At 39.7% G+C, this 24,581-nt stretch overlaps 1 protein-coding gene across 19 annotated transcripts in view; it reads left to right on the plus strand.

Annotated features, from left to right (window-relative positions):
• Nucleotides 1-24,581, plus strand: part of TNIK (TRAF2 and NCK interacting kinase) — a 724,668-nt gene that overhangs the window by 643,784 nt on the left and 56,303 nt on the right. For 14 of the 19 annotated variants that reach the window (XM_086944396.1, XM_086944398.1, XM_086944399.1 and 11 more), the window contains 3 exons: nucleotides 5,539-5,717; nucleotides 10,260-10,386; nucleotides 23,089-23,253. In XM_086944396.1, coding sequence (XP_086800522.1) covers nucleotides 5,539-5,717; nucleotides 10,260-10,386; nucleotides 23,089-23,253 — 471 coding nt within the window. The remainder of the gene's footprint in view (nucleotides 1-5,538; nucleotides 5,718-10,259; nucleotides 10,387-23,088; nucleotides 23,254-24,581) is intronic. The other 5 variants (XM_086944405.1, XM_086944403.1, XM_086944404.1 and 2 more) reach the window with 1 other exon arrangement.

Here is a 24,581-nt window from a genome sequence, read left to right on the forward strand (position 1 = left end):
TAATACTGCAGATGGGATATCTGTCACATTTGTGATGAAGTAACTATTCCGCCAAACTCTAAAGCAGGCCTTTAGATTTATATTTTTTTGGCTCAGCTCTGGGAAGTATATACATGTTGGCTGTTCAGAACTTGATGTCTTTGAACTTTGGCTTAGTAGTGTTGCAAACCACCAGTTTTGTGAGGTTAAAGAAATAAATAAGTAGTAATCGATGATCTATTCAAAGCATTTGGAAACTTTATTAAGTACTTGATGTACTAAGCATTTTTTGTTGGCTGTGGGCATAGAATTATCTGCTGTTAAACTAGAACCCATTGCTTTTTGAAAATCCTGAGGTGTTGTGCAAAACCGGCATTCTACCTTTACTACCCGGTCATTACTTCGTATTACCATTACTACACATATTTTAGTTGACAGGTCCCATCACTTAGCATGCATTTACTTAGCATGCTTTTACTACACATGTTCCATTACTTAGCATGCACGTACTACACATAATGGAGTTACTGGGCAAATTAAGTTGCGTTCAGCTTTTGGGGTGCTGGGGTAATTTTAGGGGTTAGGGTTTTGGGTTGTAGGGGGTATTTTTAGGGTTCAGGGTGGGTTAGGGCTTTGGGGTGCAACTGGAATTTTGAGGGTTCAGGCTGCATTTAAGGTTTTGGGGTGTTCGGGTATTTTTGGGGTTCAGGGTGCGCTTAGGTTTTGGGGTACAGGGGTATTTGTAGAAGTCCGGGCATGTTAGGGTTTTGGGGTGTAAGGGAGTATTTTTAGGGTTCAAGGTGCGCTTAGGTTTTGGGGTGCTGGGCTATTTTTAGGGGTCAGGGTGTGATAGGGTTTTGGGGTGTAGGGGGTACTTTTAGGGTTCGAGGTTGCGTTTAAGGTTTTGGGGAGATGGGGTATTTTTGGGGTTAAGGGTGCGTTTAGGTTTTGGGGTGCTGGGATACTTTTAGGGGTCAGGGTCAGATAGGATTTGGGGGTGTAGGGGTATTTTTAGGGTTCAGGCTAAGTGCCAGGGGATGGGTTACTATTATAATACATTTTTTGTTTTAAAGTACCAGTAACGCGTTGTAATGGTATGCGTAATAATTAACTGCAAAGTAAAAGCATTTTTAATGTATTTGTATATACTTGCGAAGTAAAAGCATGCGCACTTAAATCAAGCATAGTAATGGTATTTGCGAAGTAAAAACTTCGAAGTAAGTACGTGCTGAGTAACAGTATTCTAAGTAACATCATAGATTCGGAAAAAACAGCTTTCGCCCAGACAAATTGATTTATTCATTAAATGTATGTACATGGAGCATGCCCAGCCATTTGGACAGTGGAGCCCTTTGGTTAACATGTATTACAGCAATTGATTAAACACTGTTGGATAAGTATTTGATTACAAATAGTGTAAAAGCGTCTGCCTAATTGATGACATTGTGCAAAGGCTTCACGACTATTTGGGCCAACATGAAGCAAGTAGCACTTGAATCAAAGTTTCATGAGCAGAGCTTTTCTTATTATTATTATTATTATTAATGAACTCAGAACCATGTTCTCCACTCTACACAAAGTGACAATAACAATGGCTGTTTGAATACAGTGAAAGAGTCAGAAGTCACCATGGTGAAGGTCAAACTTTATTACAGGCTACAACCCCAGGGTGGTTATTGCTGACCCGCCAGCTTCTAAATGGTAAACTTCAGAACTCCCACACCAAAAGGAACACATTGAACATTCATAATACGCTCTTAAAGGCATAACATATATCTTTCTCTTCCCAATTAAACAGAATTTAGAGTACACTATGTACAAAGGAAAACAAAAGCGAATAAAAACAAAAAAAATAGCGATCAAATATGCCGAAGCGCCCTCCATAAAAATTAGGTAATACTAAAATTGCATGAGAAAATACTGGAGAACTACATTATGGGCAAAGAACAGAAAGGTAAGCATGAATCAACATAAATCTACTGCATCCTTCCTCTCACTACTGATCATTATCCTCTTCCCTACACACACACACCACTCATTTGGAACACTTCCACTTGCCTCCAATTCCACTTCAACATAAAATAATTGTTTCATACATCTTTGACCCTATATGGCTCCTGAAATTTCATGAAACTTCTTCCTACCCAGTCAAACTTCATATTCAGCCGAGCCCCTTATCCACGCTGGCACTAGTTTGACTCTCTTCTCCTGACTGCAGAGTCTTCTCAGTAACAATATTTAATTCTACACGTCTCCAAAAATTCTTCACTTTACTCTGAATGGGTACTGCATTCTGCTTCCTCACCATCTTATGGACCTTGATTCTGAGAAGGACCGCCTCCCCATCCCAACTCGTCTCTGAATAACATCTTTGGGATCTCAAATATTTTCATCAATGGTGGTGTCTTCTACAACCATAACTTGATTTGATGCCTTCGAATTAATGTTGATGTGCAAATCATATGCATCAATTGGGATTGATTCATCAGTATGTGTTACACACCGATCCTGTTGAAGTTTCCTGGGGGGTCCACAATACATCATGAAGGAAAATTAGGTTGGTTTGTGAGATGAAGGATGGGAAACCCCTCCAGCATTAGATAAGGAGATAAAATATCAGCCACCATTAGACATAGGAAAATCAATTAATTGTGCAGTTGCCTGAATATTACTTATAGATTTTGCTATTGCTCGGAGGCAAGGAATCCCCAGCAATATCTCAGATCAAGCAAAATGCTAATCTAGACTGATCATTTAGACTTTTTAATGGCAAACATCAACGCCTTCCAGCAAAACAATACATACTGTAATTTAATGGAAAAGTTAAAATATATAATACACATTTGAAGCAGTGGATATCCGCAGAGAAAAAGAGATACATTAGTGAGTGGCATTATTCTGAAACTAATTAGAACGAGATTAATGTACATTGAAACCTGTAAAAACATTTATTTTCGAGGGCAAGGTAATTTACATGAGGAGCATGGAAAACTCATAAAAGAAGCAGCATTCTTCTCTGTGTTTACCCCCTAGTACAATCACACTAGGTACCAGCTAAAGACGTTTTGACTTTCTATTGCATAATGGCATTACATTGCTGCCCATACATGTTGACCACAAAGAACTTAAGAGCTGCATCAACCACTTTAATAAATAAAACACGTGTTTCTTTGCAGAATGGAATTATTGCGAATTAATAGTATACTACAACTGACGTGATCTTCAAAACTCACAGGCATATTTTGGAAATACTGTAATGTTTTGTGAATGAAGCTTAAATAAAGAACAGTGCCACAGAACAGAAATGTTCATAACTATGCCAGGAATGCATTATTAGCATTAGCAAGCAGCTTAAAACTAATTATTGAAATAAGGTTCAGTCCTAATAGCGTAAGCAGTATGCTAAGATTCTTACTGATCATGAGAAATGCAGTACAAGGCAAATAGTGGTCTCTGATAAAGATGTATTTAACAAGTAGCAGTTGGTTGCCTGGATGTCTGTCTGTGCAGTTGCAAAATATATTTAAACTTTAGAGTTCACTTTATTCAACCACCCTTGATCCGCAAAACCTTAACTAACATTTAAGTTAACATTTGTTTTTACAGTCTTGCCATTCTAGTCTGTTTAAATCTCTTATAAAGAGTATGCTAATTGTTTTGCGGTTCACTGAAAAAGAATATGGCCATATGGAATATGAAGTATTTAGATTTTTCAACAAGTTTCTTTCTCCCAATCCTTTAACTCTGACCGAATGCACCGATGGGCTCCATTGGTCACAAATATAGGCAGAAGTGGTAAGCTTGATAAATAAATTGCTGTGTTGTTCATGTGCATGGTGTGTGTCAAGAACCTTATAACCTATTGTACCCAAAGTTTTCAAATTTGTGTTCTACCATTTCCTCTGGCATTGCATTTATAATTGTTTGAAAAAAACAAAGGCCTCTTCTCCACAGGCTGCCTGCAATGTTCTTTCATTTTTCAATTGCAATTGTTTTTCTATGTGTTTGGAAGTGTGGTCCAAGTTGTGGTAGACTGAAAAATGATTTAGTAAAAATGTCATTTTCTTGCATCAGTATCTTCAAACAACCTCTCCATCTTCATTTTGAGTGATTCTTGTTACAACTTATATTAATTCTAAAAATGAAGAACAGTTTACCCACCCCTCACCACCACAACCCTGTGGTATTATGGAAGCATTTGCATGGAGTCTCTGTTGCCGTGAGCTGTTTGTGGATTGGAAATTGAGATACAATAGTTCCCTTGAATAGTTTTGGATACGCTGAACTATTTAACAGTGAGATATCACTAAATATGTTTTAGATGGCTGCTGTACACCTGTGAGTGTGCATAATAAATGTGTTTAATAATTTAAACTCTGTATTCCCACCCAGAGACCACCATATAGCTTCTAAGAAACTAAGTTCAAATATAAACTCAAAAGATGCATTTCAATAAAAATCAAACATGGGTATTTTGTTTAATATAATATTCATGAGGAGCGGTAACATTGCCCATGCAAAAATTCACCATCTCACTCCATTTCTTTTCTCTTATTTGGCTTTGACTTTTCATATAATATATATTTATAATTTCTCAATATTTTCAAAGCAAAAGGCAGTAAGATGATTCATACAAATGTTTCTATGTTATAATCCACCCTTAAAATATACTGCATACCTATTGAATCTATACAGATTTCATCACTATTCAAATCAAATCACATTTTGTCATCAATATTTGAAAAGTTCTACCAAGGAAAGTAGTAATAACACAAATGTATTCTATTAAGGTATTATGCATATAAAGTGTATTTGATTGGCAGAAGAGTGTATTAATGCAGTCATCACAAATGTTATAAGTTAGAAAACTGACAAAGTAATCAGGTATTGCTTTTTATGCAAAACTGCATTTAAATAGTTCTGATAAATTTTGCTGTAATAGTTTAATAATGTAATTTGTGTTCAATTTACCCTCTAATTTAAAATGAAACATTAATTTAGCATATTCTTTTTTTGTGAAATGTTTTAAAATAATTGGGTTGACTTGGGTAAAGTTGTTCAAGTTCAGGGGGATCAACATGAGCTTCAATTGAATTTTTAAAATATAACAGATATTAAAATTGATATGCTCATGTCATGTATTTATGATGATCCTCACTTGTCTGATGTCAACACAGTTTTCTACTCAGTATGATATTGACTTAACTCTAACTCTTCAACAAAATAGAAAAATGTGTGTAGTTTATAAATATGTATGCTATGTTCTGTAAAGGAAGTGCACTTTACTGTTACACTTTACGTGTGTGAACATTTTTGTGTTGTTTATAAATATGTTGGCTATGTTCCTTAAAGAAAGAACTTTGCTGTTATGATTTACTGTATGTGTGTGACCATTTGCTGCAAATATTGTTGTACTTTCATCACTAATATGTGATTTTGTTAGAACACCACACAGCTGTGTTCTTGGGGTTCAGTAGCCTGTGATAAAATATACGTTGGCATGTGAAGCATGTTCTTATTTAATTACTATTCATAAAAGTATACATTTACTTTCTGTAGGATTTGACTGCATTAGCCAAAGAGTTGAGGGAGCTACGTATTGAAGAGACTAGTCGCCCTATGAAGAAAGTGACTGATTACTCTTCCTCCAGCGAGGAATCAGAGAGCAGTGAAGAAGAAGATGCCGAAAACGAGTTGCATGATGGAACTGTTCCTGTTAGTGACATTCCAAGACTCATGTAAGACCCATTACATTCAAGTTAGGATGTCACAATTCTACAGTCCATTGCAGTTGGTTTATTTCAGCACAACATACTTTGCTAAGATTTGCTTATGTTTTGTTCTTCCAACTTTCTTGATTGCGCTTATTTGAGAAGTAGCTGATAAGAGTTATCTATGCCCAACAGTTGAAGAGGTAGCAAAATACATGCTGATTTGCAGGCACTGAAATAAATCTCGCTGGAAAACATGGCACACGAAAAAGCACAAATCCATCAGAGCAAATGGAAAAATATCATTTTTTTCTAACTGAATTCTTAATGAGTAGCAGTCTCTTTCCAATGTGTGGTCATGCTTTACATTTTGAGATGGGGCCACTGTGCCTGTTTGGGGAGCAGTACCAAAGATGTTAATAAAGGGGCCGATTCACAGATCTAATCTGAGACAAAATCCTAAACTTACTACTTTTGGTATTCACAGTAGGCATTTAGTCGTTCACGTTATGATTTTGTCTTGAGTTAACCTTAAGTTAACCTTAAGTTAACCTTAAGTTTGTCTTAAGACAACATCCTAATTTAAGACTACTAAATGCCTTCTGTTAATACCAAAAGTAGTAAGTTTAGGATGTTGTCTCAGATTAGTTCTGTGAAACGGATCCAAAGTAAATGCAAAGTTCTGCAATATGACCAATAGTACTTTGTCCCTCTACATCATGCACGTTTATTCTTCTGCAAGGTTCATAAAATGGCTATATCTCTGAGTTGATTAACCATGCCTTGACTGAGAGGCAGAGGGAAATAACATGTACTCCCACTCAATTGCATGGACCTTGATATTAATTAAGGATAATTTCCTTTTGGGTAACATTCGGAATATTGACCAGCATCTAACATATTGGGTGGGATTCCTGCTAGTGGAAAGGTATCTCAAATGAACAGTGCTTTAAGGTTGAAGGAAGGTTGAGGCCTTCACCATCACATTACAGTTCATGTTTAGTACAGATACACCCCTTGCCTGTCTTTATGCAAAGGAAGAAGTGATTGTTAAAATAATTTAGGATCTTTTACTTTTATTTTTGTCACCTGCAACAAAGATGCAAAGAGTTTGAAACTTACTTAGACACAACCCAGCAGATTGGTATCACAATGTGCACACAGCACTCCTAAAGACTCTGTCACTCAGAAATTTAGTTAAAACTAAGTTTATTTTTCTTATCGACATACATCATTAACAATTATTAAACAGAAAACTGATTTTTTCTGAAGAAAACACTATTTAAAAGATGTTAAGGTTACAAACAGAAATTTAAAAAAAGAAATTGCTAAGATTAGTTGTATGTGCAGTACCTCCTCTCCCAAATGCACGGTTTAGATAACATCACAGGTGCCAGCTAACATTGATTGCTTCAAGCAGAACATGAGAAAGCAGCAAACTATTCTCAATGCCTTGTAGCGTATCCTCACACCCATGAGTGTAATCAGGAAGAGAGTAGACCTTTCTAGATAAGTGCTCAAGTGAGATGATTGTTCAGAATTTCAATAGCTAAAATTAGATTGGGTGTAATATTATTTGTGGTACTTTTGTAAGGTCTCTAAAAATGCTCTGTCCCTCCCTGGCAATTGATCTCTGAATCTTATATGTAAGTGCTGTGAGTGCGCAGAAAAACAACTTATAATTCCATACCATCTTGATCCAAAAACCTAAAACTAAATTAAATCTAATAACATGAAGCCAAAACTATAATTCAACACTCAATCTGCTGGTCAGTATCAAGACATCATAATGCAGTGTTAGTTACCGCCCTAAGATTACATAGAAGCACAACCTTTTCTTACTCAGCCTTTTATAGCCCAATCTCGAAGTTCTATCTTGGTGGTAGACCCTCCTTCATTGTCATTATGTAGTTGAGTGAATTTGGAAGACATCTGGTTGTGCGCAAGGGATCATCAGATTGGTAAGGTATTTCAAGGCATGATTATGCTCTTTCTTAAGAATTAGGTACTCTGTTTTGCATCAGACTATATGCTTCTCCAGCAGCTGTTGAAGCACTGGTAAACTCATGTTAAATCTTTGATCCAGACAGGAGGCGTGATGCATAGTTTTGTGGACTGTGGATTGTTTACATCATTTTGACTGTGAGGTCTGCAGTACCACCATTGCAGCAATTAATCATGGAGACAATCATTGCTTAGACGAGTATTACGTGGTGATGAATTAGCAACAGAAAGGGAAAGGAGCCATCACAGGAAATAGAAATGGAAGAGCTCAGCTTACTATGGACAACCTGATGCTCAAACACTAGTTCAGAGGCAAAGGTCACCTTCTTGACATAATGGGTCTAAAAAGTGGCATTGTAGCTACAGATAGTATTCCAAGAGTGTATTCCTTGAACATGGCTGGTGACAGCAATGTCCCAGTACCTGCCATACTGAATTTTAGAGGTTTCAGGGAAGTATATTTCCAGTTGAGTGTAGTTAGAAAACAGTGCGTATATCAGTTGTAGGACTGTCCCTTTTCCACTTGGTCTTTCCAGCCTGTTGAGCAGAATGGTGTGATCGACTGTGACAAAAGATACTGCAGGGTCATTGTAGATCAATACGTGTGCATGGACTGGACACTGAACATTCAGCAGACCCCTCTCATTGTTATTGGATAATTTCAGTTCCTCTGTGAGGACAAAAACCAAATGATATATCACTAATGAGATTGTTGAATTCAAGCTAAATGTAGAGTTTGTAGATGATCATAATTTAAAACCTCCATCCATAGTCTGATTTCTGCAGTGGGTTTCATGGCATGCCTGTGTTTACTTCAGAATCTAACGAGAATAGCAGGCATCATGAATGAACTTGTGATGATTCATTTGATGGGCTGTTGGCTTAAATGAATGTCTTTTTTTCACTTCATAGCATGGAAGGGTTCATATTGCTTCCAGGCTTGGAACATTGAGTTGTTATTTAAACTGCTCCATGGCATTTCCGAGACCAAGCCTTTGTTATATAAATACATCCTATAAAATAAAATGCAATAAATATATGCTTTTCTAATATGAACTTTTTTCTCATCATTATGATCATTTGTCTATATGCCCGGCGCATACTTTGAGTTCACTATCATTCAATTGTTGTTAGCCTTGGGAAAATGCTATGATTCACTAAATTCATTGCTTTTTCCAGCCAACTCTTCAGAAAAGACCTAGAATAACTTGGACCTATCTAAGGCAGTATTAGAGAAAGTTGTTCTGTCCTTGGCTGTTACCTTAAAAACTTGAAGGCCACCGATCACATAGAAAGACAATATCTAAGAAAGGTGGAGATCGACAGAGCCATGGTGTTCTGATGTCTGAGACATTTCTCCCCACATCGACAAAGACTTGTGTTGCATTTTACTTTTCTACAGCTACCTGACTCCACTTTGATCATTGTCTCCCTGGTAGTCCAGAATTGTATTAATGTATTCCCGTCACTCCAGACATATCCCCTAAATGATTGCTGGTCTTCAAATTATGATCTTTGTTCGACCCTGGTCAAGTCAGAGTTTTGTAGGCCTTGACTGATTTTACCATTCCTCCTCTCTTTCAGAATATTAAGTCTGGATTGCCTGTTAGGCTTTTGAGAGAATATCTGGCTGATTTTCCCTATTAGCCTCTTATTTATCTCAGGACCAACTAGTGCAGCATCAAAATATTCTCACATATTATGAACACTACATAATGAAATAAAGGCATGTTCTTTTAGTTAGTGGAACAAGCTTCACGCAGTTTCATAAGTTTTGAGGAATGTCATATTGTGCCTACTCTTTCTTTACCATTGTACTTTCTATTACTACCAGTTCAGCTCTGCAGCATTTGCATGTGTTTCCAGCTTGCTCTGTTAAAACTTGTTCTATCTTCTTAATGTCCTTCATTGACTAATTTTGTCCACTTATTGAGGAGCACACCACAATGAAACAATGCCTTTAACTAGTATTGCTGTAACTTGTATATCCCTTCCCCTCTTGCATATTAGATCCTCAGCCGCGAATGTACAACTATTGAGTGTGTCCTTGATAGAAGTGTGTACTGTATTGTCATGAAACAGGATTTTTGTGACTTCCTCTAGAGTTTTGGTATCCAGTTATGGAAGCCAGGACTTCCATAGTTGTTTACAAAAATGGCAAGTTTAAATGTTAAACTGAAATTTCTATGAGGAGATATTCAGTAATTAAAATACACATATGCAGAACAAAATGGAATATCTACACAAACAAGCAATGACAAATTGCTTCTAATACTGAAGAAGCAAACTTCTACAGACATGCACAATACAACAACAATTTGAATTGGAGCTGTTTAGCAGTTTGTTAGTGAGATCACTAGTACCAATCATTGTTAAATTGACGAGACCTTTTAATCCACTCACTTTCCATGAAACACTGTAGTTATTGTGTGTAAATTTAAGGTCCGTTTTGATCATTTATAAATAAGAAATCTTAAATGTCATCCAAACATATTTTACATTTTTTTTAAATTTTGAAATATTGCTTGTGAGAAGAAGTACAACTTTGTTTAATTCTATTGGCAGACCAACTGGAACGTCTGGTAACAGTGAGCCGTATAGTCTAGGGATGATGGCACCACCTGGTCTCGAGACGTCCCAGACAGACACATTTAACAGCATTTCAAGGGAAGGCACTTTAATGATCAGGGAGGTAAGTGTATTATAAGAGTTTTTGCTCATTGCTAAACTTTACTCATGATTTACTAATGTTATCTAGCGGCACAAACTTTACTCATGATTTGGGCTCGAATCGGCCAGATTGAGATGCTCTAATCCCTATCTAATCTAATTCCGATGCCTGAGGGTTAATCTGCACTGAGCTCCCATTTTGAGCTCCATAGGGTTTCATCCCCTGACCCGGTCCTCAAAATGGCAGGCTACTAACCTCATTCATGGAAACAGAGGGCAGACAAATACTCTGGATACAATTCCACTGGAAAGTGACATAGGACTACGCAGTCACTACATTCTACTTTCTTGCAATCATAACTGAATTCGACCTAGTACCCCACCTTACCTAGGGAAAGGGACTTTGATCACCCCTCAAAGAGTTTATTTTCTTATTTACCTATCTAATTTGCTCCATGCTAGCGTTGTTTCATCTGGACTTTGATCTACCCCCAAAGTGTTTATCTACTTATTTACCTATCTAATTTGCTCCATGCCAGCGATGTTAACCTGGACTTTGATCTACCCCCCAAAATTTTTATTTACTTATTTACCTATTCTAATTTGCTCCATGATAGCGATGTTAACCAGTTTTATTATCTAATCTGCTCCTGACTTTTATCCCTCCTCTGCTTACCCCACCTTCTCATCTTGCCCCTATTTTAATCATCCTACTTATTGTGTTTGTGCTACTTATTTAATTGACTCCATATTACTGATGTTTAACCTGTTTTTTTGCTGTCTAATCTCCCTTTAACTTCAATTTTCCTCATTTGTTTACCTTACCTCTTACATTGCCACTATTAATATCATCATATTTATCGTGTTTATTTTAATATTTTGATTGCTCCATTTTAGAGATATAATCTGTTTTGCTCTCTTATCTTGCGCCTTATTTTTAACTCCTCACTTGCTTACACTCCTTCCCGATCCTGCCCCTATTTTTTCTCTCCTAACGCCCCCCCTCCCATTTTTGGTTTCCAATTCCTCGCTTGCCTACACTACTTACTCATCCTGCCCTACCTTTCTCTCCCAGCGCCCCCCCCCCACACTTTTTGGATTTCCAATCCTCCTCTCTTCCCTTTTCCCCATCTCCTTAATTATCCTGTCTCCACGCTGTCCTCCTCCCTTGTCCTCCCAACATGTGTCCTTACAGCAACGTCCATCAACCTCTGGACCCTCCTCTCGCCAAATATGGCCCTAACTCCTGGATGATTCTTTACCCCCCCCTGTCTCTCCAAACATGCGAGAAAAAACTTCAAACATAAACTCCTCATCCGTAACTCGGAAACACTCATTGTCGGCAACTACATCAGCCTCACCTGCCCCATTATCACCAACTACATCTTTTACTCCAAACGCCCCTCCAAATGGAAGAGCGTTTTTCTTCGACACCTTCCAATCTCTAAATCAGCTAAAATACCATATGGATTCAAAATATCCACTGCTCCCTCCCCAGCCTTTCAGGGTGATGTTGACATTTCCATCTTCAAAACAGGTAACATCCTCATACAAGCCACGGCATCCCATCTTTCCATCTTCGTACTCCACTTCAGCACTATGTCCCTCTTCCTCGACCACTCTGCACCTAACACTCCACCTCCCCAAACGAATTGCACCCCTCATACCTCTACCTCCCCCCTCCCCCCTTGCTCTTCCTCCACTCTCAACCACCCAACCAACCCCGTCGTCCAACAATGGACTTCACTATCTTCCTCCTTGGACCTCTCTACAGCTAATGACATCCCCATCCCCAATCACATAATTCACATCCCCCTCTTATCTCTCCCTCTCCCCCCTACCCCCATAAACGCACTCTCTGCTGACTCCTTCTTGAATAATGATAGCCCCCATTCCCAATCACCCACGTACCAGTCCCCTCCTATGACCCCACCTCCCCCTGGCCCTCCACACTCTCTCCCCCTGTCCCAACCGCTCACGTACTCCACCGTCCTTTCCCCTAAAGCACCCACCTCACTGGAGACTCCGTGCCCCCTGAACAACCTAACCCCTCCACTGACACTTAACAGCTTCATCACCCATCACCCCTCACTCCTCTACTACCACCCAATCTCCCCACCCACACAACAGGCCACCTTCTGCAACTAATCAAGACCACTCCCCTTCCCCAGACCATATTCCTCTTTTCTCCTACTCCCCCTCTATCCCTCCCCATAACCGGATGGCTCCGAACCTACAGAACACCAAACTTGAGTGTTCAAATTTGACTATCAAACCCCTCACAACTCCCAGCCCCATCGCCATCTACCACACATCTCCTTCCCCATCTCTCCCTCACTCACTAGTCCACCCTAGTCCACCCTCCGCAAATAGCACAGACCGTGCCCTCTCGACACCTCACCTCAATTGCCCAGAGCCTACAAAACATTGAACGTGACCCTTCTAATTTAACTACTGTATTGGCCCGACTCAGAAAGATGTCGTCCTCCTCAGCGCCAAAATCCTCCCCCACCATAAAACCCACTTCCACCCTCCCTCAAAAATCCCTCACACCACACGCAACAGGTGGAGATCGCTCCCTCTCCGCCGTGGTACGCACAGACCTCACCGCACCTCAAACCATCTCTCCCCGTCTGACCTCGACGACTTTTGCAACTCCTACCTTCCTAATGAACCTACCACAAACCCCCCACACCCCATCCCTGTTATCATAGGTACTAATAGAACCCCTTCTCCCCAGACCACCGCCCCAACTCACAAACCCTCTACTCCCCTACGCCCCATCCCTGTTATTATAGGTACAAATAGAGCCCCTTCCTCCCCAGCTTCCCCTAGACCACCGCCCCAACTCACGTCAATCCCCTCGTGCCCACCCTCAATATACAACCCCACACCACTGAAGTGCATGCTCGTCAACTGCCGATCCGCTGTTTTACACCCCACGGAAATTTCGGAAACAATACTGAGTGAATCCATTGATATTGCATTCCTCACTGAACCCTGGCTAAAAGACCACTCAACTAGCATACTTGACCTACTCTCCCCTCCTGGATACTCTATTCTTAGAAAAGATAGACCAGACAGAGTGGGGGGTGGTCACGCCATTATCTTTAAAAATTATTTTCAGTTATCCCTTGTCACTAACCCAAGATACTCCTCTTGCGAATACCTGGAAGCTAAACTGTCAACTCAAAATTCCGTCCCAATCCGCCCCCCGAGACCACCACTGCCCTTCATTGAGGACATATCTGAGCTCCTGACAAAATCTGCATTATCCAACTCAAAAAATCTTTCTTGGGGATCTTAATCTCCATTGGAACGATACCAATGGCCCCACTATCTCTCTCCTCACCACTCTCCTTGAGATCAGTGAACTCAAACAACTCTGCTTATCCCCAGCACATGCCAAAGGCTCCATACTTGATGTCATTCTGTCTAACGAAGATCTGTCCACCATGACCAATATCATCCCCATTGACTGGTCTTATACTGTTCACCATCGATACCTCAGCAAGCCTCCCTGCCTCTAAAGCTAACAGGCCTAAGAAATTGATAAGGAACCTAAAAAGTATCCCCCCCAGATGCTCTACAATCTAAACTCCAAGCGCAACTCCTTCTCATTTCCCACTCACATAATGCAAATGAGCTCACTGAACTCTTCAATAACACTGTCACCGGTATTCTTGACGAACTGGCCCACCTAAACTCACAAACCAAAGAAACACCCCCTCTAACTCTTGGTTTAATACCGAGATTAATAATGAAAGACGGGCACTCAGACTAGCGTAAAGAACCTGGAGACACCAGCCCTCACCCTTATATCTTGCACGTCTCAGACGTGCGAGATCCACGTACAAAAAACACATCCTCAAGCAAAAGGCATCCTTCTTCCGCATTCAACTTGATCGTGCCAAGAACAGACCCAGGGAGCTCTTCAATATCATTCGTAACCAAAATTCCCCAGCACCTCCTCAGCCAGATACTAAAAAATTGCCCATTTCTTCTCGGCCAAAATTGCCAATATTGATCAATCCTTCCTTCCCACACAACCAACCCCGACCCGCTCCCTAATGACCCTTCTCACCCACCCACTTCTCTACCCTCCCCCCCCCAACCATTCCACAGTCCCCCCTGCTACCACTTCACCGGCTCTTCACCGGCTACCAACTCCCCTAACTCACAACTAAAAAACAATGCATCCTTGCTGAATTTCCTCCCCGTCACTGAGCTAGAAGTCCTCAAAATAATTGGCAATCTTAAACTGTCCGCCCACACAAAAGACCCTGTACCCTCCAACCTTGTCCCTACCCTTAAGCACATAATCGCCCCATTCTGGACCAAAATCATCAACCCCTCTCTCCAGGGGCTGTGTCCCCACCTCCCTTCAACTTGGACAAATCTCGCCCATAATTAAAAATCCTAATGCTGACCCAAATGACTTTAACAATCTCCGCCCTATCACCAACCTCCCCCTTCTCTCAAAGGTCCTTGAAAAATGTGTCCTACTACAACTTGACAAACACAATGGAAACTTTAACCTACTTGACCCCCATCAGTCTGGCTTCAGGAAAGGCTGCAGCACTGAAACGGCAATGCTGAATGTCATAGATGACATCCATCAATCACTTGATAATGGCGAGATCTGCCTTCTTATCCTCCTTGATCTCCCCGCAGCGTTCGATACAGTCAATCATTCAGCCCTACTTAATGTTCTTAGGACCCGTTTCAGCCTTAATGGCACCGCCTTCAAATAGTTCACCTCTTACCTTCAACACGGAACTCAGCAAATCAAAATTCTAAATTGTCTCTCTAAACCCACTCCAGTCTCCCTTGGAGTCCCCCAAGGATCTATTCTCTCTCCTTCCCTCTTTAACCTCTTTATGGCGCCCCTTGCTCTCATTCTTAAACAAGCAGGTATCAACTACCATCTTTACGCCAATGACACCCAAATCTATTACAAGATTAAAACTCATGCTGACAACTTACACCTGAACAACACCTTGTACAAGATCCAAGTCTGGTTCCATTCAAACCATCTCAAACTAAACCCTAAGAAAACCGAAATCATTCTTTTCTCCTCTAAAAAGAACCCTCTCCACGTTCAATCATGGATTTCAGACCTTAACGCACTCAACTACTCACTCACACTGTCAAACTCCGTCAAATCTCTTGGCATTACTATCAACAACACCCTCACCCTTAACTTTCACATCAAAAACTCTACCAAAGGAGCCCTATTCACTCTCCGTCACCTCAAGAAAATCAAACCATTCATACCCACCGATGATTTTAAACTTGCAGTTCAATCACTTGTTCTTTCTCGTATTGACTATGGCAACGCCACCCTCAACGGAATCCCCAAGGTCCACCTGGCTCCAATTAAAGCTGTGCTTAACCTTGCAGCCAGGCTCATCACCGACTGCAAACGCTTCGATCAAATCTCCCCAGCACTCAAATCTCTTATATGGCTCCCCATTGAAGGGAGATCAGCTTACACAACTGCCTGCATTACTCATAAAGCCCTCCACCAAAACACTCCACAGTACCTCTCAAAGAAACTCCTCATCGCTGGTACCACTCGTCCTCTGAGCAGCACAAACGCCCTCCTCCTAATCCCACCTCTGCATAAAAAGAAAACCACACAATCTCGCTCCTTCTCTAGCAATGCCCCCACTATCTTGAAAACTCTCCCCAAAAACCTGCGCTGTAACCCCTCCTTTGCCAGCTTCAAAAAAGACCTCAAAACCCACCTCCTTAACTACTATTGGGGATCCTAACATGTGCCCGACTCCTGATCTCTTTTCACCATACCATATTTGTTTCAGTAATGTATGTCCCTTGCCTGTATTCCACTTTACCTTAATTACTTCTTAATGTATTGCTCCAGCTCCTGTTCTATTCCGTCATGATTTGTTAATTTGTTGTTTTTTTACTTTGATATTTCACACTGTTCTCTCAGTTTTTATGCTTTGATACCATGTTTGCCTCAAACTATCGTGATCATGTAAAGCGCTCTGATACCTCTGGGTCTAGCCAGCGCTATATAAAACTCAAAAAATAAATACAAAAATTAATAAATCATGTCGTCCGACAAGGATAGCAGTATGTTTTGTGAACTTTGGGCAAATGAGAGAACTGCACCATGATATGTGACTAACTAGTACTAATGAATGCAGCTGTAAATGCTGTTAATGGGAAATACTGTGCCATCCTATACCTTTTCTACAACATATGCAGTCTTCTGTTAATAATGACATTTGTGTTTACCAAGCAAACATCCCAAAAAAATCTAGCACCCAAAACCGCCCTTTTGTTTCCTTGATCTCCCATTCAAACCAATGTCTTTGCTGCCTCCTATTTCTTCCATTGTGTAAAGCAACATTGAGGGGGCATTTGGAATCACGAAGGTCCAAAGTGGGGAAGCAACAGGAGGGTGCGCGGAAGGAAGATGTGGGCAGGCAGAAACAATAACGGGGCACAGGTGGGGGTAAGCAAACGGAGCGAGAGGGGAATTTGGAACGTGGAAAAGCAAATGGAGCGCACAATGTAGAGCTGGGGGAGAAGCACACGTGTGAGAAACCAATGTGGGAGAGCAGCACACAAGGACAAGCACTTCACAGAGGAGGGAATGGCAAACACACAGGCAGAGATGGAGCAAGACAAGTGTGGCTAGGAGAGTATATGAGGAGACAGCAGGAAAACATATGCATCTCTTGGTGTGCTTAAAAAAACTAGCATGAGACAAACGCATGAAAAGGAAGTAAAAATAACATAAACTAATAAATACAAAGCACTTAAATGAGTGACCGAGAACCTGCCAGTAATCAATGGGTGGGCTCTAAGCCCACTGTGAGCTGGCAATTCGTCTTGCAACAGAGCGCTTTCACTCTCTAGTAGGTGAGCCCTAAATATAGCATTGGGGAGATTGCAATTGTCCCCTTGACCATTGTTTCTCCCATCACCGGTACCTTCTGTTGTACGAATGGATCAAACCTCCTTTGAACTATTGGTATCCTATTAATGGGTTGCAAACATTAAGACTTATACTTGTGAAGGTCGATCCCCATTTCACGCTCCTTGCTTCTTGTGAATCACAATATGTCACAAACTGGATATTGCGATTTGGAAATCTATGTGTACATTCCAATATCCCTTTAATGCATTGTGTTTCTGCTTCATGCATATGCATGGCCTGGCTTTTTGTACATTGCTGTCTTTGTGAAAGGCAGAGGATTTTTTTAAATTGGGCCCCTTTATTTCACATTTTAGTACATGAACATATATTTCTAAGGTTTTGTCATTACAGTTGTATTGTACGGTATCAATCTGAGTGCCCAGTTGAAGTTTGAGTAAAACTCACTCAGACTGTCATGAGTATTGCCATTTGCTCACTTTAACCTCTGATATGATGATCTTAGCTCATTTTTCAGGGAGCTAGAATTTCCATTAGAGACCATTTTTGCAGCATTGCACTTGTGTACATTTGCAACCCAGAAATCTATCATTTGCTAGTTTTACAGCATGACTTGCTCTCTTGACTCCCTTTGCTCGGATATAATTTCTGTCCCATTGACTTGTATTCATCCCCACTTCTTAATTATAGGTTATGTTGAATCCAATGAAGTTATATATCCCTCAGCAATGTGGGTGGTCTAATAGGAACAAAAAAAGAGATAGGGGTTAATAAAAGAATTTCACATTCCTGTATGGAGCATTCATTTTGTGATCAATTTTGAATCCATTTGTTTTTCATCCGTATTCCTACAATGCAGCTATTTGTAGGTTAAAGAAACAATAAAAGACATTATTCATTTTAAATACCACTTTCCTTTCTGTATATGTTTTTGTATTTATTATGGGTACTTGATGCAGTGCAGGTCATGCTTCAAGGAGCAGCAATGTGCCATGAACAGAACATTATTTTGGCAGGAGTAACTCAAAAATGGGCTGCGATACATAAAGCATTAGTCCTTCCACGAGAAACAGTTGATTACAGATTGTGGCTAAAGGAGAAGGGGGTATTGGAATTTGTATTTATGATGGGTGCTATGAAGTGTTGTTGGAATATGTAATTGGATCAGTAATTCTACTCACAGCTACAGTAATCTGTCCAGAATCAGTGTTGTCACAGCCACAGGAATGACCAGTATATATCTTCAATGGTAGTTGTACAAAAAGCTACCCTTCAGGAAGAGAAAGAAGACCAAGGAGCTGGTTGCCTAATTTGAGGGCATTGCAGAAATATTGTTTAGGAAAACTGTATACCTCAGATCTGCATGAATTAATTAGTTTCTCCACCTGCTCACAATTGTTGTGTCCAACTACCAATCAATAATTTAGACTTGACAGCAATGTTGATAAAGCTTTAAAGCATATTCCATGTTACTATTTCCCTCAAAAAATCATCCCACCTATTTTCAAAGATGCTAACATTCACCTAATCAACCTATTTCAAAACTCTTCCGCATTGTGTGTGTACCTAGCACAAATCAACACCATTATAAGATGAGTTAGGGCACAACTAGATCTGATGATCATCAAATAATTTATTTTCGTCTATCAGAATCAAATCTGTGAGGTCCACCATTTTCCACACCTTTGACCTTTACTTTACAAACTTTATACCAAACTTTTTGATAAAATCGAAGATTAGTTTTCATATTATTTCTTACACGTATTTTGTATTTATTTTGTTCTACTGAGTTCTTCATCACACCTGCATCAAAATTGACTAAAAGTCACGTTTGGTCTAGTAGCTGGTTTCCTCATCTTTTTAACTGCCAAAGTTCTCTAATCCAACCCTTAGCACTGAAGAAACACATAGAAAGTTGAGTAATACACTTATCCAATTAATTTAAAAAAAAGGGTTCAACACAGTTCAGAGCTTCTGTATTACTTGACATCTAAAAATATCAGTAAAATATGATAACCATTCCTGGAAAATCCTAAGAAACTGCAAATGTGAGTAAAATACATTGTAGTCTGAATATGACTCATTTTGTTACCATTTGTGTACGGACACAAATGAGCCCCAAGAAGAATATGGTTCAGACCAAAGTAGATCTAATGGTAGTCTGATCTATTTGCTAAATACCATTAAAGGGTCTAGAGGTGAAATTGGTACTAACTAACCACTTTAAAACCTAACAGTTCCATGTGGGTGCAAGGCTAGTGTAGGTTACTCTAGGCCCCTCATACATGTAGGCTGTCCGGTTTTAGGTTTAAACCTATAATAACTGATAAAACCCCACGGGAAGGGAAATAGCCCTCTCCAGTGTAAATATATAAACACTGGAAAAAACCTGCACATCCACAAACTGAATGTCATTCAAAGAAGGGAAACTGAGTGAAAGAGTCATTTGTATCTCTTCCTGAACGGGCCAATACAATGTAACTTTGTTATATAAGGTAGCAGTAAGAAAAACGGGGCTAACATTTTCTGCATGAGTTTTGCTGTTTAGGGATCTCACTAAAATTTTATTTCTTCTTCCTTTTTTCAGTTTTGCGGTCTTTGGTCTAAAGATTCAGGGGTTTTAGGTGTTGTTTATTTATTGCATAAACTGTAGAGAATCGGGAAATATCTGAATCATATTTGATTTTTTGGCTATGTTTGATTCTTTCACTGATAGGAAAAATGTAGGTTTCACAAGAATCTTTCACAATATGTACCATCACATTTACCCACAGAGAATGGGTAAAAACCCTTTATACATCAGCCCCTTTTTCTAGTGAGTCAGTATTGGTAGTATGTGAATTGCCAAACACCCCAGGCTTTAAACATTCAATGCAAGGTATAGTGACAGATATCTGTGAAAAGAGTGCAGTCACAAAGCATCTGGAAATACTGGTGAAAACATGACCCCAGACTTTTGGAAAACATGGAATGCAGTGTCACTTGGAATGCTGCTGCAAAGCGTTCTTACCAAGTTCAATAAAGATTGGAGTGATATTGGTTGTATTTGTAATGATTCAGCTACGTATATGAAAAATTTGTGTGATGACCTATCAAAATCGCTGAGCTGAAGTGCTTTCCAGTAAGAGATCGTTGCCACTTGTTAGATGGCAATCTGAAAGCATCTTTACAATCTTCAGAGTGAAAAACTGTCTGAAAACACCCTTGTCTGCCAAGTGAACAGCATAATCCGTATAGATGTCAAACATCTCCTTGGGAGTAAGCTGGGTGACACTTTTTAGTAACTTTGGCAACGCAACATGTTCCATGTTAGAGTACTTGCCACTTGGTAAGCAAAGAAATGTTGAGGAGCAATTCAGGTTATTTTATTTTACAATGTATGGGAAATAGCGCTTCAACAACCATGGCATTTGAGGTCAACGAAGCCTCACTGTGGTACTCTGCACAAGTTATAGATTATTTCCTTAAAAGGAAATGTTCTCTGGAGTTTCAAAAGTGCTGCCTCATTTTTGACCGCTTCAATAACTCTGAGGGCATATGCGCCCAGTTCAGCGCACATGTTGCAGAACCTGTCACAGAGAATCACAATTTTCAGGTGCACCAGTATTGGCATGGAAAGCTATGCCAGTGGCCAGAGTAAGCAAATTGTGTACTGGCTATTTTGGCATTGCCTGTCTCAAGTGCCAATGTTGAGAGGGCCTTTTCACAGATTAAAGTTTAGATGAGAAGGAAAGAGCAAGCTTGCATGACCAAAGACTGAAGAAGTATTGTATGGTGTACTACGATAAGTTTGATTTGTAAAAATGTATTTGGACATCATACATACTGTACGTACACTGTCTTTATACCATGCACTATCAGTGCAGAAAGCAAGCAAGCAATAATAAAAGCAAAAGGTTCCATAAAGACAGGAAAAACACTGTTTCTGTTTTTTTTAATGGCCCAAAAGTGTGTAACCACAGATAACCACTGTTTTTTAAGATATTGAAATGACTTGAAAACACTGAAAAAAAAACCACCAGAATTTACCAAAAATAGAAACTGAAAACAGGAAAGTCTACATACATGCTATAGTGGTTATAGATTTTTCAAAAAGGATGTTTAAGGTGCTTTTGAGCAAGAATGGAATCAGGGGCCAACTGAGAATAAAGTAGATGGTTATTTTTGTTCATCCTACTGTTTAAAAGTTAGCTTAATAATTAAGATAATTCTGGGTTACAGATTGTTCCAGAGGAAGTTGAGAGTAGACCACAGATCATATCAGCAATGCTCCATGAAGATGGATTGTTGCTTCAACTTTTGGTCATTACATTAACAGACTCTGCTTTTAAGCCTTTGGTGCAACATGCTTATAAGATAAAAAGCCAAGTCACTTAAATTCATTAAAGAAACAAAATGACAAAACTTCTGCAGGCAGCAAGAGAAAAATATTAGGGTGCGTCCCTGGTGAATGACTTCCGTAACATGACCAGGAAAAGAAGCTAGAATGCTTTACCTAAGCCAACATGCTTAAAGCATGAGTTGTACATTCTCGGGTCTGGATTGTAGTTCTGAAATACTAGTTCGTTAGTTGCTTTCTCAGAATCTGATAACAATCATCACCAGTTGGATTCCCATTCTGGATTCTTTTGACCTCTTACAAGTCACATCTGATGAGCATGTCTAATCTGTCTTTTTCTTGAGCTCAAGTGAGATCTTATTTAAGAGGCCTCTTGCAGTTAAAAATGCTCTTATGTCTTTTAACTAAGGCACTTTAATTTTGTATTTCACAGTTTACTCTTTTTGCTTACCTGCTTAGTACAGGTTGCAAATCAGTGCAGTGTGACTCATTCACATGCCTTAGAGTTATTATAGTTCTCTCTGGTGTTCAACACACACACGTCTGCTTTAAAACTTTTAGCTAGCAATTCCAGTCACACCCGTGATTATAACCCCAAAAGCTTTAAAGCTGTATTTACTCATAACGCAAAACCAAACAACTGGTTGAACAAAAGCAATGCAGTGTCAAAAACACCTCATCAACTGCACAACAACCCAGCACCTCTAAAGTACAGCCAAACAGGAAACAACAACAACATGACACAACAAAAACAGCAAAATATTAGCAGCAAGAAATAGCTCTAACACATAACACAACACTACTATAAGTGTAGTTTACCACCCATTCACCTCAACTAGCAACTGACTTGAAATAAATTGGCATTAGTTATTGTGCAGTGCATTACACCATTCACAATTTTCAAATTCAAACTTAAAAATGTGTTATTTCATAAATGCACCATGGTCTCCACGTGTCAGGTTACTGTATTCTTTGGACTGAGGAATCTGGCTACCCAAACAGTGTTAATTATGTAATTGACCACATAAATAGCGTGTTGATTTGGCGGCACTTCTTCGAGCTGTCAGCAAGGCGTTGGCAAGGCCTTATGTATAATGCCAATTTGAACAGGATCATGTAGTATCTGTAAATGTAATAAGAAATCATATTCGCCTAACGTAGCTGGTCCTGTTATCTGCTAATGACAGTTGTGTATTTTGCTCCCATTCATTTTACCTGTGTTTGTTGTTTGCCTGTGCTGTCATCTCCTAGTCTGTTCTAATATTTCTTGATTCCTTCATAATTCTGCCATCCATTATGACCTATTGCCTTCTGCTTCCCCTACGTAACCTTTAATAATGTGATAATATTTCAATCTTTGCGTGTCAGCTTTGCATGTGGGAAAAGGTTACATGCATCCATCTCTTTCTTGCTCTGGGAAATGGGTGACTTGCTTCTATCGACTGTTCTCTCCTTTCCTTCTGTCTCTGCAGACTACTGGTGACAAAAAGCGCTCTGGCCATGCTGATAGCAATGGCTTTGCAGGCCACATCAATCTTCCTGATCTGGTCCAGCAAAGCCACTCCCCAGGGGGCACACCAACTGAAGCCCTGGGGCGAGTTTCAACGCTTGCGCAAGATGAGGAGTCTGTGGAAGAAGTAGGTGGTGGTCTTTACAGTTAAATTAAAGACTCTTGATGTATGCAGTTTTTAATGGGGCTTTTCTTATCTAATTGTTTCTGCACTAGTTTCTCCTAATAAATTAACAATGGTTGGTAAGATGGTATGCCAATCAAGTGTGTATAGTGTATGACTGTCTTCTTTTCTGTCTATCTGTATATATGTATATATTTTATCCAAAAATGCAATTGATTAATACTTGAATTTAGCAAAATCCTGTATGTGTAAGAGATTATGAACAGCCACCTTAGTCTCTGCGAAGGGAAGTTGCGTAATGGTACACCGTTTCATACCATGAATGCGCCTAATCTCAAGATTTCTAATCTCTGTGGCCTGTGATCTATAGAAGAACATTCTTGCCCACTCAGTGGAGTTCAGATTTTCTCCTTTCCTTTCTCCCCCATTTAAGAGACTCATATGAATACATTGTCAAACAATGCCTAGCCCCAAGGCACAAGTAGATTTACATCACTTGGAAGAATGTGTGAATCAGTCTACAGCCTGTAAAATGAACATAAAGTATGAGTCTCGTTCCCCTTTAGTAGCTAAAGGCTGCTGGGTATGTTTTTTCACTTGTTTTCTGAGAGGTGCTTGTTAGGGGGGCCTTAAGTGAGGATTCTCCTCACAAATGCATAGAGTAAGTAATGGGACAAGGAATAGATGAGAGGTAATTTGAATTTTCAATTTTGCACCATCATTGGCACAGAATGGAAAAGCTCAATCCCTTCAAGATCAAGGACAGGAAAGGGTTGTCTTGTGACACTAGTTTCAATTGTTCAGGAATTGTGCGGTATGTAGCGCTGCATGTTTGATAATAGCTCTTTATGCTTTGCATAGCTTTGTATGTTGGATTATAAGATTCAAAAGATGGAATATCAACTGGCTATGAATACCACTACTGTACCCTGAAAGTAAGGCTCTCTCCTGCACTTCTACCCTATGCATTCTCCATGCTAGGCAACATGTGGTATAATGTAGGTAGGAAGCCAAAGAAGCTGAGACAGTTTTCTTTTTTAATCTTTATTTCGGACTGATTAAGGCAATGTATCACAGTTACAAATTAGTATGAGCTTTGTTCATCAGTCACATTTTTATTTTTCTCCCCAACCATAAACATTGTCGGGCACCATGTTGCCAACAGCCCATCCTGCAGCGGGAAAGACAATCTAGAAATATAAGACTAATAGTGGAATCTAAACTTTCTCATGTCTATGCCCAACAGAGACATGTCACTCCAGCCCCACTGTGGATAGGGTCAGCAGTATTCATCCGACACCGCCATACATAACAAGGATAAAGCAACCCTC

Source organism: Lissotriton vulgaris, chromosome 11 (genome assembly GCF_964263255.1).
Source record: "Lissotriton vulgaris chromosome 11, aLisVul1.2, whole genome shotgun sequence".
NCBI lineage: Eukaryota > Metazoa > Chordata > Amphibia > Caudata > Salamandridae > Lissotriton > Lissotriton vulgaris.